General features: G+C 39.0%; 1 protein-coding gene across 3 annotated transcripts in view; it reads right to left on the bottom strand.

Moving 5' to 3' along the window:
- LOC101004026 (AP2-interacting clathrin-endocytosis protein) overlaps positions 1-15,655 on the bottom strand; it is a 95,477-nt gene that overhangs the window by 70,980 nt on the left and 8,842 nt on the right. For 2 of the 3 annotated variants that reach the window (XM_009212890.4, XM_021944086.2), the window contains exon 3: positions 2,740-2,936. In XM_009212890.4, the coding sequence (XP_009211154.3) occupies positions 2,740-2,936 (197 nt within the window). Of the gene's footprint in view, positions 1-2,739; positions 2,937-15,655 lie in introns of those variants that run through there. The other variant, XM_009212867.3, reaches the window with a different exon arrangement.

The raw sequence follows: 15,655 nt of genomic DNA, 5'->3' as shown, positions 1-15,655 counted from the left end.
ACCTAACCTAACTTAGGAGTGTTTATTTTTGGTAATAGATAGCTAGATCTCAGCCAATTATAAGAAGCCGAGCTTTGCCCAATCACAAGCAGCCAACTGATCTGACCATGTCCAAATAAGGCAAACACTTAGCTATAACCAATCAAGTCATTTCTGTACTTTACTTCCATGTTCTGTTTATACATACTCACTGGCCAGTTGTAGAGCAGAGTTCTCTGAACCTCTTCTGGTTCTGAGTGCTGCATGATTCATGAATTGTTCTTTGTTCAAATAAACTCAGGTTTATTTTATCTAACGTTTTTCTTTTAACAACTGTTTATCGTAACTTTGCTTGTCAACAAACTTTGGCCAGTAGATCTGGTGAAGATCAGTCACTGGTGACAGAGTCCCACAAGTTGAATTTGGGACAGGTTACTTTTGAGATATTTAAGATATATTTTGGCTGGGCACAGTGGCTCATGCCTATAATCCCAGCACTTTAGGAGGCTGAGGTGGGTGGATTGCCTGAGCTCAGGAGTTCAAGACCAGCCTGGGCAGCGCAGGGAAACCTCATCTCTACTAAAAATACAAAATATTAGCCAGACGTGGTGGTCACCCCTGTGGGCCCAGTTACTCGAGAGGCTGAGGTGGGAGGATCACTTGGGCCTGGGAGGTAGAGGTTGCAGTGAGCTGAGATCATGACGCTGTACTCTTGCTTGGGTGACAGAGTGAGACCCCATCTCATTAAAAACAATAAAGATTTAAAAAATAAAAAAATAAGGTAGACTTTAACAGATGTTTAGTCAGTGACTGGATATGAAGCTCAAAAAAATTACAGAATACCATTTATTTAAGGGGCAGAAAGATGATAGATCAGTAAAAAAGACTGAGAATTGGCCAAGAAAGAAAATCAGGAAAGCATGGTGTCACAGAAAACAGAAGTTTCAAGGAGGGCAGCATTAACAGTATGAAAGGCTGCAAAAAGGTTTATAAGATGTAGACAAAAAAAATGTCTGCTAAGCTGGCAACTAGGAGGTTACTGGTGAACGTGGGGATTTTCCATGGAGTGATGGAGAAAAGAGTCAAAAGGCAGAGGCTCTTTTCACTTAAACTCGTAACTTATTTGGCCACTTTAAAGGGTTGCCATAGAGCCACAGCAGAGCTCTAGACTAGAGTAAGAAAACTGGATTTCAAATATCAGCTCTGTCAATCGCTGTGTGTGACCTCAGGAAAGTCTCTTATGCTCTCTGAGTCTTAGAGTCCTATCTGGGTCTTATTGATAAAATCAGTCTGTAACACTCCCTAGGGTTTTATGAGACGAAATTAAATAAAGCATATGAATGATCTACCTCAAGGCCTAGAATGTCTATTCATTCACTCATAAATAGATATGTTGACTGTAATATAACAGGAATCTAACCAGGATAAATCAGATGAGTAATTGTTGCTTTACACACCAGTAATAAGATCCTTTAGCCCAACAAATGTTTTCAAATACAATCAATTCTGCTCTAACACTTGTTTTGAAAAAATGAGTTTGATCCAATACAATTCATGTATTAGGGAACATTTTGAGCATAACATAAATTTTCCATTTGCTTAGGTACAAAATTCAGATGAGAAACACTAAGTTAATGCAGAAAGCTGCACTCGGTTGAACTGAGCCATGCACACACACACGCACACCCAAATACCAGATACCTCAGTTTACTGCATGTGTTATAAGACACACCCATCTATATCTGGTTTTATAAATTCCCATCTGACTTCAGATAACCAACTATTGGGAGACACTTTTCTATGAATATTTTTATGTTTCAGCATGGTCTGATCTGTCTGAGCAGAGCACCAGTAAACTTGGTTAAAGGATGATTAAACAGCAAACATGCCTTGGAAACTAGAGATATGTATTACTTCAGAAACATCGAGAAACCTTCCTCCTCTGGAAGTCATTTCCTTATATTACAGGGTAAGGAAACTACCTTCTCCTCCCCTCCCAAAGATTTACCTTCCAAAGAAAGGTCTTTCTGTCTCTAGAGAAGAGAATGGGAAGATCTGCCAGCAACCTGTGAAAGCTTAAAGTTTCCTAATTTTGGTGTTCCTCTTCTGTGGTGCAATCCCACTGCATGGGCTGGGTAACATCAGGCCCTCACTGCAGTGCCTCACAGAGTTTAGGAGCTGAGAACTGGCACTAAGATGCTCTGCAAGTGATAAATGGTCTGTTCTCTGATCCAGGGACCTCAGGTTTTCTGTCAGAACCTCTCTCTATGCATGCATCCCTCCTTAATATTCTCTTTCCATCAATCTGCAATAACTCACAAGCTGCAACCCTTCTGAAATCCACTTCGACAAGCAAACTTCCGGCCTTTTTCAAGGTAAAATGCCATATGTATTATAGTATTTATGTATTTCTTAACCATTTAATATTCATAAAACTAGGCTACCATTTTTATTAGGGTATTAAACAGAACTGACTCTGCTAAAGCTTCTTTATTGCCATAGATTATAATAAGGACAATAACACAGAGGCGTAGTGGCTAAAAGGAGAATTGTGAGTTATGTATGGATTTATTCATAATAAGCCTATCTCCAATTACTTGGGAAAAACTGAGAGTTAACGATACTAGTGTTTTCAGTTCTCCATGCTTATTAAAAAAAAAAAATCAGTAAAGTATATCTTTGAAGTATGCTTTTCTCTAACTGTATCAGAATATAATTATTTTCACGGCTATAAATAAAACTCCATAAAAAATACCTCACCATTGGAAATGAAATCGTCATCTCTGTCACTGATATCCTCTGGAATTTCATGCTTCTGAAGAGAAAAATCAGATGAGTTTTTACACTGTGGAAAACTGATGTCAAGTTGCTTTTGTGATATCCCAGTCTCCACTATCTTTTTCCTAAGAATTTCCTCTTCATAGTTTTTTATGTTTCTGTTTGATGAATATATAATCCTAAAAGACAAAATATAAAATATTAATTAAATAACATTGGTGATTCTTAAAAAGAAAGAATGCTAGTTTCCTTAGTGTGCCACTTTCATATATAATATTAAACCTTCTTAATTTGGACTAACTGAAGAAAGGTCAATCTAAAACAGCAGAAGCCGGCTGGGCACGGTGGCTCATGCCTGTAATCCCAGCACTTTGGGAGGCCAAGGTGGGCAGACCACTTGAGGTCAGGAGTTCGAGACCAGCCTGGCTAACATGGCAAAACCCCGTTTCTACTAAAAAAATACAAAAATTAGCTGAGCATGGTGGCAGGTGCCTGTAAGCTACTTGGGAGGCTAAGACATGAGAATCGCTTGAACCCAGGAGGCAGAGGTTGCAGTGAGCTGTGATCATGCCACTGCACTCCAGTCGGGGCAACAGAGTAAAACTCTGTCTCAAAAATAAGTAATTAAAAATAAAAAATAAACAGCAGAAACTTTGAAAAGTAGTCTATAAAAATGTTAAATGTTAAAAAGTAATAGATAATGCCAAAAAATTGAACTCGTGGCTGCCGTTGGCTGCCCACATTGACTGCCACCTCATCCCTGGAACCTATGATGCCTGTTTCCCCTTGGGGGAGGTTCCCCGGGTCCTGTTGGGGCAGTGAGCACTGTGTCTGTGGGAGCTGTCATGGAGATTTCAGGAGCTGTCTTCTTCCGTGCGAATTCTGTCATGCTTCAGTAAAATTATTCCAGAGATTTGCTTGGAAGGCATTGCTTTTACCGAGATGGCATAAATGGCTAAGGTTCAGCAACCATCAATGGTCAAGTATCCATGCACGTGGCCTGAGTTGATCCCTGTGCCCTTCAGAGCTTGGGATATGAGACTGAAAATGACAACGCAGAATATTCCTGACAGAGAACTATCCTGTGATGTAGAAACAACTCAGGATTAGAAAACTAAACATCGTATGTTCTCACTCATAAATGGGAGCTAAGCTATGAGGATGCAAAAGCATAAGAATGATACAATGGACATTGGGGATTGGCGGGGGAAAGGGTGGAAGGAGGGTGAGGGATAAAAGACTACAAATTGGGTACAGTGTATACTGCTCAGGTGATGGGTCCACCCAAATCTCAGAAATTACCACTAAAGAACTTATTAATGTAACCAAACACCACCTGTTCCCCCACAAACCTATGGAAATAAATAAAAACAAAAAATAATGCCAGCCAGGCACGGTGGCTCACACCTGTAATCCCAGTACTCTGGGAGGCCAAGGTGAGCGAATCACGAGGTGAGGAGTTTGAGACCAGTCTGACCAACGTGGTGAAACCCCGTCTCTACTAAAAATACAAAAAATTAGCCGGGCGTGGGTTGCCTGTAATTCCAGCTACTTGGGAGGCTGAGTCAGGAGAATCTCTTGAACCCAGGAGGCAGAGCTTGCAGTGAGCCGAGATCATGCCACTGTACTCCAGCCCAGGTGACAGTGAGACTCCGTCTCAAAAATAATAATAATAATGCCAAAGAAGGTAGATAATCTAGATGAAATGGACAATTCCAAGAAAGACACAAACTACCAAACCTGACTCAAGAAGAAACGGTATCTGAGTAGACCTATTAACAAGTAAAGGGATTGAATTAGTAATCAAAATCTTCCTGCAAAGAAAAAAAACAGAACCAGATAGCTTGACTGGTAGATTCTACCAAATGTTTAATAATTAACACCAATCCTTCACACATTTTTCCAAAAACACAGGAGAGGAAGGAACACTTCCCAACTCATTCTATGAGGCCAGTATTACTAATACAAAGGCGGACAAAGGCACCACAAGGAAAGAAAAACATAGTCCAACATTCCTTATTAGTGTAAATAAAAAAAACCCTCAACAAAATAATTTTAAACTGAATCCAGCAGCACATAAAAAGGATTATATACCATGACAAAAAGATTTATCTCAGGAATTCAGAAAATTAATGTTATACACCATACCAGCAAAATAAAGGACAAAAACCACATGATCACTTCAACCAAAGCAGAAAAATCATTTGACAAAGTCCAACACGCTGTCATGATAAAACATTCAACAAACTAGGAATAAAAGAGAATGTCCTCAACTTGATAAAGGACATCCATGAAAAACCCACAGTTGACATCATACTTTAATGGTAACTGAAAGCTTTCTTCCTAAGCTCAGCAAGGATGTCTGTTCTTAACACTTCTTTCAACATTTTATAGGAGGTTTTAGCCAGGGCAATTAGGCAAGAAAAATAAATAAAAGGTATCTACATGGTAAAGAAATAAGTAAAGCTATCTTTATTTATAGATGACAAATTTGTATATACAAAATCCTTGGAAATCCACAAAAAAACCACTAAACAAGTTTAGCAAGGTTGCAGGATACAGGATCAACATGTAAAAATCAATTATGTTTTTATATACTAGCAATGAACAATCAAAAATGAAATTAGAAAATAATTCCATTTACAATAATATTCTAAAAAATAAAATAGCAGGAATATATTTAACAAAAGAAGTATAAGACATTCATTGAAAGCTACAAAACAATGTCGAAAGCAACTAAATAAATGGAAACACATTTCGTGTTCATAGATTAGATGACTTAATATCGTTAAGACAGTAGTACTTTCTGAACTGACCTACAGATTAAATGTAATCCCTATTAAAATTCTAGCTGACTTTTTTCTGGGTTTTTTTTTTTTTTATTTTTTTTGCAGAAATTGACAAGCCAATCCTCAAATTGAAATTGAAATACAAGGGGCCCAGAATAGCCAAAACAATCTTGCAAAGAACAAAGTTGGTGGATTCACACTTCTCAATTTTCTAAGCTTCCTACAAAGCTACAGTAATCAAGACTGTGTGGTACTAGCATAAGAATGGTGGACACGTAGATCAGTAGAACAGAACTGAGTCTAGAACACACATTTATGGGCAACTAATTTTTGACAAGAGTGTCCAGACAATAATACAATGGGAAAACAACAATCTCTCCCATAAATGGTGCTGAGACAACAGAACATCCAAATGCAAAAGAATGAAGTTAGACCCTAACCTCATACCACGTACAAAAATTAACTCAGAATAGATCAAAGACCTAAATGGAAAAGCTAAAAGTACAAAACTGTTATAAGTAAATATAGGCATAAATCTTCATGACCTTGGTGTCTTAGATATATCAAAAGCATAGTGACAAAAGAAAAGATAAAGTGGAAATGACACAAATTAAAGACGTTTGATTTCCAGAATACCCTAAAAGAGAACCCACAGAATGAGAGAAAACTTCTGCAAATCATGTCTGATAAGAGTCTAGTATTCCAGTATATACACAGAACTCTTAAAGCACAATAAAGATAACCCAATTTTAAAATGGGCAAAGGATGTGATTAGTTTTCTAAAGAATATATAAAAATAACTGATAAGTATACAAAAATTGCTCAAGATCATTAGCTATCATGGGAATGCAAATGATTAGCTATCATGGGAATGTAAATGAAAACAATAAGATGCCAGTTTACATCCACTAGGATAGGTACAGTTTTTTTTAAAAAAAGAGGTAACATGTTGAGAATATGGAGAAATTGGAAATTTTGTACATGCTGGTGGTAATGTAAAATGGTACTGTCATTTTGGAAAAGAGTCTGTCAGTTCCTGAAAAGGTTACTATATGACCCAGTAATTACACTCCTAGGTATATAAGAGACTTGAAAATGTATGTTCACACAAAAAATTTATACATAAATGTTCATAGCGGATTTATTCATAACAGCCAAAAAGTTGAAATAACCCAAAAGCCTATCATCTGATAACTGGGTAAACAAAATATAGTATATCCATATGTAGGGGAAAATAGGTAACATAGCAGGCCTGACTGCTATAACTTGAAAGATTTCGTTATAAGCTTGGCCCTTGGCTGATATCTGGAAACATGGATTTGGGCAGTATTCTTAGCATTCTCTAAATGTAAAGGTGGCTCACTCTGTCTAAACCGTTTATGCAAGCAATAGTTTATGCTGAACACAGACTTTCCTCCTGGGAGTCTGGAATTGGGGTACACAGTGGGCGGAAGTGCCTACGTTACCAATTCCCAATAAAAAACCCTGGGCACTGAGCTTCTAATGAGTGTCTCTTGTTGGCAACATTTCAGAAGCATTGTCACAACTCATTGCGGGGGAAATTAGGCATGTCCTCTGTGATCCCACTGGGAGAAGACCCTTAGAAACTTATGCCTTGATTTTCATGAACTTTGCCCCACGCAGCTTTTCCCTTTGCTTCTTTTCTCTGTAGTAAATCATAGCCTTTAGCATGACTATACACTGAGTACTGAGTCCTCTCAGCAAATCATCAAACCTGAGGATGATCCTATGACCCCGATTTATCATATAATAAAATGTTCAGCCATAAAGGGAATAAAGTATTGATACATGCCACAACATAGATGAACTGTGAAAATATCATGTTGAGTTTAGAAAGCCAGATGTAAAAGGCCATATATTGTATAATTCCATTTATATGAAATGACCAGAATAGGCAAATCCTTAAAGACAGAAAGTAGGTTGTTCGCCAGTGGCTGGGTGAAGGAGGAAATAGGGGTGGCTGCTAATGGCTATGGGGCTTCTTTCTGGGATGATGAAGATATTCTGGAATTAGTGATGCTGGTGGCACAACATTGTGAATATATTAAAACCACTGACTCATACACTTTAGAATGGTCAGTTTTATAGTATGTGAATATTATATCCATTAAAAAAAGAAGAGTAGATGGGAGGAAAGGAATTGGTGAGGGTGTGATAGATAATTCTTGAGGAGCTTTGATGTGAAAAGGAGCAGAGCATTAGGGTATTAGTTGGTGGAGTATTAGCTGAAAGCGAAAGCAGGTTAGAAAGAGTCATTTTTTAGGTAGGGGAGAAAATACCATGCTTAGGTGAAGAGATCTAAGACAGAAGAAATTTTCTGTGGAAAGATGAAAACTGCTGCAACAATGTCCCTGACTAGGTGAAAAGGAATAGGATGAGATCTGGTGGACAAATAGAGGATTTGATTTTAGAAGCACTGACAGTTCATCAGTAATAACAGGGAGGAAAATAAAGCATATAGGTACAAATGCAAACATGTGCATACATATGGAAGAAGTTTGTAAAAGTTCTCACTGCTTTGACTTTCTCAGTGAAATAGAAAGCAGGTCATCAAAAGTGAGAATGAAGAGGAATGGCTGAAGGTTCAGAAAAGAGGAAGTATAAAATGATACTCCAAGAAAGTGGGAACTCCAATAGGACTAGGGAAATATAGGTGATTGGCCACACACTATGGCTCATACCTGTAATCTCAGCACTTTGGGAGGATAAGGTGGGAGGGCTGCTTAAGCCCAGGAATTCTAGACTAGCCTGGGCAACACAGCAAGACCCCATCTCTACAAAAAATAGAAAAATTAGCCGGGTGTGGTGGCATGCACCTGTAGTCCCAGCTACTCAGGAGGATCACTTGAGTGCAGGCATTCAAGGTTACAGTGAGCTATGATTGCACCACCACACTCCAGCCTAAGCAACAGAATGAAATGCCATCTCTAAAAAAAAAAAAAAAAAAAAAAGAGGAAATACAGGTGATTGCATGTAGTATGACTAACAGCACTAAGTGCCTACTGGTGGTTAGCATGACTGTGTGTTTTTCCAGCCACATTCAGCTGTGTGAATGTAGAAGTGGGGAGGTCAGAGTTGAATGTAAGATTTGGAGTTTTGACATACAAATCAAATTCAAAGGGAACAACAGAGTTGAAATTGTATGCAAAGGGAGTAATACAATGATAGTGGAAGGCATTTAAGCTGAGTAAGGAGGGAAATGAGGACGTAAGAGGATAAAAGAAAATTTAAATGTAGGCTGAGCTTGATGTTTCATGCCTGTAATTCCAGCACTTTGGGAGGCTGAGGCGGGTGGATCACTTGAGGTCAGGAGTTCGAGACCAGCCTGGCCAACATGGTAAAACCCTGTCTCTACTGAAAACACAAAATTAGTTTGGCACGGTGATGGACGCCTGTAATCCCAGCTATTTGTGAGACTGAGGCACAAGAATTGCTTAAGTCTTGGAGGCAGAGGTTGCAGTGAGCCAAGATCACGCCACTGCCCACCAGCCTGGGTGACAGAACAAGCCTTTATCTCAGGAAAAAAAAAAAAAAAAAGTAGTATGATTAACTATACCAGGACCTGCAATTAATGAATTTAAGTCCTAAAAGGAATAAGCTAGAAAGACAGGAGGTAGAAGTTAGAGAGTAAGATTCTTAGAATCAAGATGATGGGGGGCTGCAGTTATTGATAACAGCACTATTTAGGATTTGACATGGCAGTGAGTAGTTGAGGTAGAATGGATAACAAGATTACTGGAAGACAGGAATTGCAGGCACTGAGAGGCCATGTTACCGGAAACATCATCTATACAGCAATTGCAATTACTAAAACATATGCTTAGGAAAATTGACAATAGTAGCTAAAATCTTTATGGAAGGAGGACTGAACTGGTGGTCTGTAGATGACTGTCCTATGGTATAGACTAGTAAAATGAGATTCAATGATAGGGGAGTAAGAAGGAAGGAAACAACGACATTCATGAGTGTTTAAAATGTACCAGAATTTTGGTGTTATTCAGGTATAGTGAGGCCAACAGATCAGGAGACAATTGCCATTGAAAAGATAATTTGTTAGTTATAATTTACAAGAGGAGGGGGCACACCATGCAGGGCCACACAGGGAAGCAACAGGGTTGGTCAGAAGGAGCAAGGGGAAAGCATGGACAAAAGCCTTTATTGAGGTTTTCAAGAGAAGGAATAAGCAAGGCAAGGTAAGCAACTGAACAGGATCAGGACCGGATTGTTTGAATAACGTTGGCTGGCTCTGGCCTACAGGAGTGATCCCTACTTGTCTGGTACTTGGCTATAGGGAGATTAGGGGGAAAGAATATTATCTCCTGGAATATAAGAAGCAGATAGAGAATGTGGATATACGGGTGGATATATAGGTGGGTCCCTGTACTTAGGATTGGCTGGTTCACAGGCAAGTCATTTACTATATCTAGGAATTAGCGAACCCTGGAAGGGGCAGTCTTTTCCCCCAACCCCATCAGCAAGACCCCAGATACCAGAAAGAAAATACAACAAGGAAGACACCTATTCCAACCACTGTCAATCCTTGTAGTATAAGGAATGTGGGAGAGACAATGGCCACCGCCAGAGAAAGCTTGCAGAGGAAATGATTTCCTTTGTTCTGTGCTGTTTTATATACTTACCTGATTGAGACTTTATCCTGGCATCTTGTCCAGCTCTTGATGTTAAACTAAACATTCAAAGGTCCTCCCTCTTTTCTTTACCTTTCACATGCATACACACTCTCACAACAATAACCAGGTTAGTCTTCTTGGGAAATCAAAGATTTTTATGATCCTGAATTGAACTTTAATCATGAGGTCATAAAGCAAGCACAACTTTCCACTGACAATCATTTGAGCTATATCTGAAGTCACTGCATACAAAACAACTTTTCAAAGGCTGTATTTCACACTCTAACTCAAGTGCACAAAGTGCACACCAAAAGGCTACAATAAGTGGTACCATAAAAGACTATTTCAAGATCTTTATCCATGACTTAAAAAGAAAGGATGTGAACTGAAGAGACTTACAAGGACTGAATTTCACAAAGCAAAAATTCAAGAAATTATTTTATCAGAATTTTCACTAGAAGAAATTTTCATGTCAACATTTTCCATTGTACTCCCTTCCTTTTGCCTTCTTTTCACACAGACAAATGTCAAAGCAATCTGCTTTGAAAGCAAAAAAAGGGTACATCACAAGTGCTTTCTATGTGCAAGACACTACATGAGGCACCAATGGAGATGTGCACATCAATGAGACGATCTAATCTCAAGGGGCTTACATAATCACAGACACACACGACTAACCTAATACAAAACAGAATATGATTAAGTGCTTAAAATAGAGCACTGTGAAGTGCTATGAAGCACACAGCCAGCTACTCCAACTACGTTCTTTGAAATGAGAAAACTGAGGCTAAAAAACAGTAAAACAAGATAATGCACAGCCAGAAGGCAGATCTGTCTTACTGCCAAGTCCAGTGCTTCCTCCACTCTCCCATACTGGGTCTAATTCAATCTTTTCCAATCACTTTCAATGATAACAAATAAAGGATATCATTGATGTAATGTCTCCCTTTCTCTAATGTATAAAAATCTGATCTATGCCAAGGATCTTCTTTTAAACATACACTCAACAGCTGAAGAAGTGTATAATTTCATAGCACCTGCTATTATGAATAATGCAATAATCATGAGCTCAAAAAGCAAGCACAACTTTCCACTGAATCATTTGAGCCATATCTGCAGTCACTACCTATAAAACAATCTTATTCAGTGCTTACCATATGCCCAGGTCACTGTGCTAAGTGCTTTATAACCATCACATTTAACCATCACAACACCACTATAAGTATTATTAATGTGCCCATTTTTCAGATGAGGAAACTAATGGTAAGTGATTAGTCTAAGTTCACACAGAAGTGGTAGAACTGGCTTCACCACAAAGCTTGTTCTTATAACAATTCTCTATTACCTACTAAGAGAAAAAAGTGTACACTTTAAAATTGATATTTTGGCTGGGTGCGGTGGCTCACACCTGTAACCCCAGCACTATGGGAGGCCAAGGTGGGCAGATCACCTCAGGTTGGGAGTTCGAGACCAACCTGACCAACATGGAGAAACCCCGTCTCTACTAAAAATACAAAATTAGCCAGGCATGGTGGCACATGCCTGTAATCCCAGCTACTTAAGAGGCTGAGGCTGGAGAATCGCTTGACCCGGGAGGTGAAGGCTGCAGTGAGCCGAGATCATGCCATTGCACCCTAGCCTGGGCAACAAGAGCGGAACTCCTGTCTCAAAAAAACAAAACAAAACAAAAATTGGTATTTCAAACTCAATGATGAGCATATAAGCTGTACTGAAAAATGATAATGATTTTCTACGTTGTACTTAAAGTATCTGCTTAAATTATAGTATATTATTTTAATGAACACAGGTAGCCGAAGTTAGGCAATTTTCCATTTATGCTTTCCATAGGAGCTTCACACATGAAACAGAAACAATAAAGAAAAAAGTCATTAAAGCAACTGCTAAAGCATAAAATGAATAAGCCAATCACATAAATACACTTAAAATATAATTATCCAAAGATAATTTTCTATACTAATGTAAATGTCATTTTGATTATAGGCAAAAACCACGTCAGCAAATAACTAAAAGACTGGCATCTAAAAAATTTCTGGGATATAAGGACAGATATCCCAGAAGTTTTTTAGACATATAAAAGATACATAAGGACATAAAAACACAAAAATCCAACTGACTTCTCACAAAAGTCAAAACAGATAAGTGGCACTGGCATTAAGGACAGACATACAAACTGGTGGAATAGAACTGAGAAACCAGAAATAAACCCTCACATTTATGGGTGAATTAACTTAGGCTGCCATAATGAAATACCATAGACTGAGTAGCTTAAACAACAGAAATGTATTTCCCAGTTTTTGGAGGCTAGAAGACCAAGATGAAGTGCCAGTATGTTGGGTTCTAGTAAGGGCTCCCTGGCTTCCAGACACCATTGCCTCACTGTGTCCTTGGATGGCAGCGATAGAGTAAGTATGCACACAAGCTCTCTGGAGCCTCTTCTTTTTTACTGTTCTTTTTTTTTTTTTTTGGAGACGGTCTCACTCTGAGGCCCAGGCTCGTGCAGTGGCCTGATCTCAGCTCACTACTCTGCCTCTGGGCTCAAGTGATCCTCCCACCTCAGCCTCCTGAGTAGCCAAGACTATTAGCTGCACACCATCACATCCAGCTAATATTTTGTATTTTTGGTAAAGATTGAGTTTTCCCATGTTGCCCAGGCTGGTCTCAAACCCCTGGACTCAAGTGATCCACGCACCTCTGCCCCCGCAAAGTGCTGGGACTACAGGCATGAGTCACTGTACCCACCCTAAGTCTTCTTATACAGGCACTAATCCTCATGAAGACCCCACTTTCATGAACTCATCTCAACCTATCTCCCAAAGGCCCGATCTCCATCTGCTATCACACTGAGGGCTAAGGCTTCAACATATAAATTTTGGGTGGAGACAACTGCAGTCCACAGCAATGGGCAACTGATTTTCAGTAAGTGTCTAGACAATCCGAGGAAAAGAAGGGAGAGGAGGAGGAAAAATTGGTGCTGTGACAACTGCATATCTGCATACAAAAGAATGAAGCTAGACCCCTTCCTTACATGATACATGGCAATTAACTCAAAATGGATCAAAGACCTACATGTAAGAGCTAAAAATATAAAAACATTAAATTCTTAGAAGAAAATATAGGAGTAACCTGGGCATCGTGGCACATGCCTGTAATCTCTGCTACTTGGGAGACTCACTTGGGCCCAGGAGTTAAGAGTCCAGCCTACGAAACACAGCAAAACCCTGTCTCAAAAAAAATATATACATACACACACATACACATACACACACACACACACGAGTATATTAGTTCGTTCTCACACTGCTATCAAGAACTACCTGAGACAGCGTAATTTATAATGAAAAGAGGTTTAATTGACTCCCAGTTCCCCAGGCTGTACAGGAAGGCATGGAAGCATAGCAGGGGAGGCCTCAAGAAACTCACAATCAAGGCAGAGGGCGAAGAAGAAGGAAGCACGTCTTACATGGCCAAAGAAGGAGGAAGAGCTCTAGAGAACAAGGAGGAGGTGCTACACACTTGTAAATAACCAGATCTCCTTAGAACTCACTATCACAAGAACGTCAAGGGGGAAATCCATCCCCATGATCCAATCACCTCCCACTAGGCCCCTCCTCCAACACTGGAGATCACAATTTGACATGAGATTTGGGTGGAGACACAAATCTAAACCATATTAATGAGTAAATCCTCAAGACCATGGATTAGGTAATGGTTTCTTAGCCATCACACCAAAAGCACAGCGACAAAAGAAAAATTACATAAGCTAGACTACAAAATTTTTTTTTTTTTGAGATGGAATCTTACTCCATCACCGAGGCTGGAGTGCAATGGTACAATCTCAGCTCACTGCAACCTCCACCTTCTGGGTTTGGGTGATTCTCCTGCCTCAGCTTCCCAAGTAGCTGGGATTACAGGCATGCACCACCATGCCCAGCTAACTTTTTCGTATTTTTAATGGAGACGGGGTTGCCGTCTGTTGGCCAGGCTGGTCTTGAACTCCTGACCTCAGGTGATCTGCCCACCTCAGCCTCCTAAAGTGCTGGGATTACAGGCATGAGCCACTGCACCTGGCCTGACTACATAAGAATTTAAAACTTTTGTGTCATAAATGATACCATCGTGAAAGTGAAAAGACAACCCAGAGAATAGGAGAAAATATTTATAAATCATATTTGTGATAAGAGTCTAACATTACAGAATATATAAAGAACATTTAGAAGTCAATAATATAAAGAGAGCCCAATTTCAAAATGGGCAAAGGATGTAGATAGTTCTCCAAAGACATAAAAATGGCAAATAAGCACATGATAATATGCTCAACATCATAAGTCATCAGGGAAATACAAATGAAAACTACAATGAGACACCAGTTCACATCCACAAGCAGGATAATAATAAAAAAATACAGAAGATAATAACAAGTATGCTGAGGATGTGGAGAAACTGAAGCCCTCTTACATTGCTAGTGGGAATGTAAAATGTTATAGCCAGTTTGGAAAACGGTTTAGAAGTTCCTCAAAAGGTTAAACATAGTTACTATATATATGACCCAGCAATTCCACTCCTAGGTATATACTCAAGAAAAATAATAACACAGGTTCACAGAAAAATTTGTATATAAGTGTTATAGCAGCATTATTCATCATAGCCAAAAAGTACTAATAGAAACAATTTAAATGGCAACGAATGGATTAACAAAATGTGGAATAGCCATACAATGAAATATTATGCAATAACAAAAAGAAATGAAGTACAGAATGAAGATTAATTTAAACTGGTTTCTCCCATTATTTAGCTGATGACAATTCTGAGTTAAAACATGAATCCCCAAGATGTTCTGTTCTAAAAAAACAATTTGACCAAATACAAGTTACTATGGTCTGAATGTTTGTGTCCCCCATCCCCAAAATTCATATGATGAAACTTAATCCCCAATGTGGTGGTATGAAGAGGTGGGACATTTGACAGATGATTAGGTCATGAGGGCTCCATCCTCACGAATGAGATTAGTGCTCTTATAAAAAAGACCCAAGAAAGTTTGTTAATCCCTTTTGCCATGTGAGGACACAGAGAAGATGCTGTCTTCAAGTAACTAACCCTCACCAGGCACTGAATCTGCTGGCACCTTGATCTTGGACTTCCCAGGCTCCCGAACTGTGATCAATATGTTTCTGTTGTTCACCAATTACCCAGTCTAAGGTATTTTGTTATAGCAGCCCAAATGGACTAAGACATAAGCCATGAGAATAAAAACAGTTATGATGTTATATTTTTATAAATATACATAAAGTTTCACATACCAACAATACAGAAGTCAGTACGTAGCAATGGTTCTCAACAGGGGGCAATCAGAACCTCCAGAGGACATCTGGCAATGTCTGGAGATATTTCGGTCTCAACTAAACATCCTAAAATGCACAGCATTGTCCCCACAACAAATAA

The sequence above is a fragment of the Papio anubis genome, chromosome 1 (assembly GCF_008728515.1).
Source record: "Papio anubis isolate 15944 chromosome 1, Panubis1.0, whole genome shotgun sequence".
Classification (NCBI taxonomy): domain Eukaryota; kingdom Metazoa; phylum Chordata; class Mammalia; order Primates; family Cercopithecidae; genus Papio; species Papio anubis.
The sequence above is the reverse complement of the archived record's forward strand: the minus strand, read 5'-3'. Positions and strand labels throughout refer to the sequence as shown.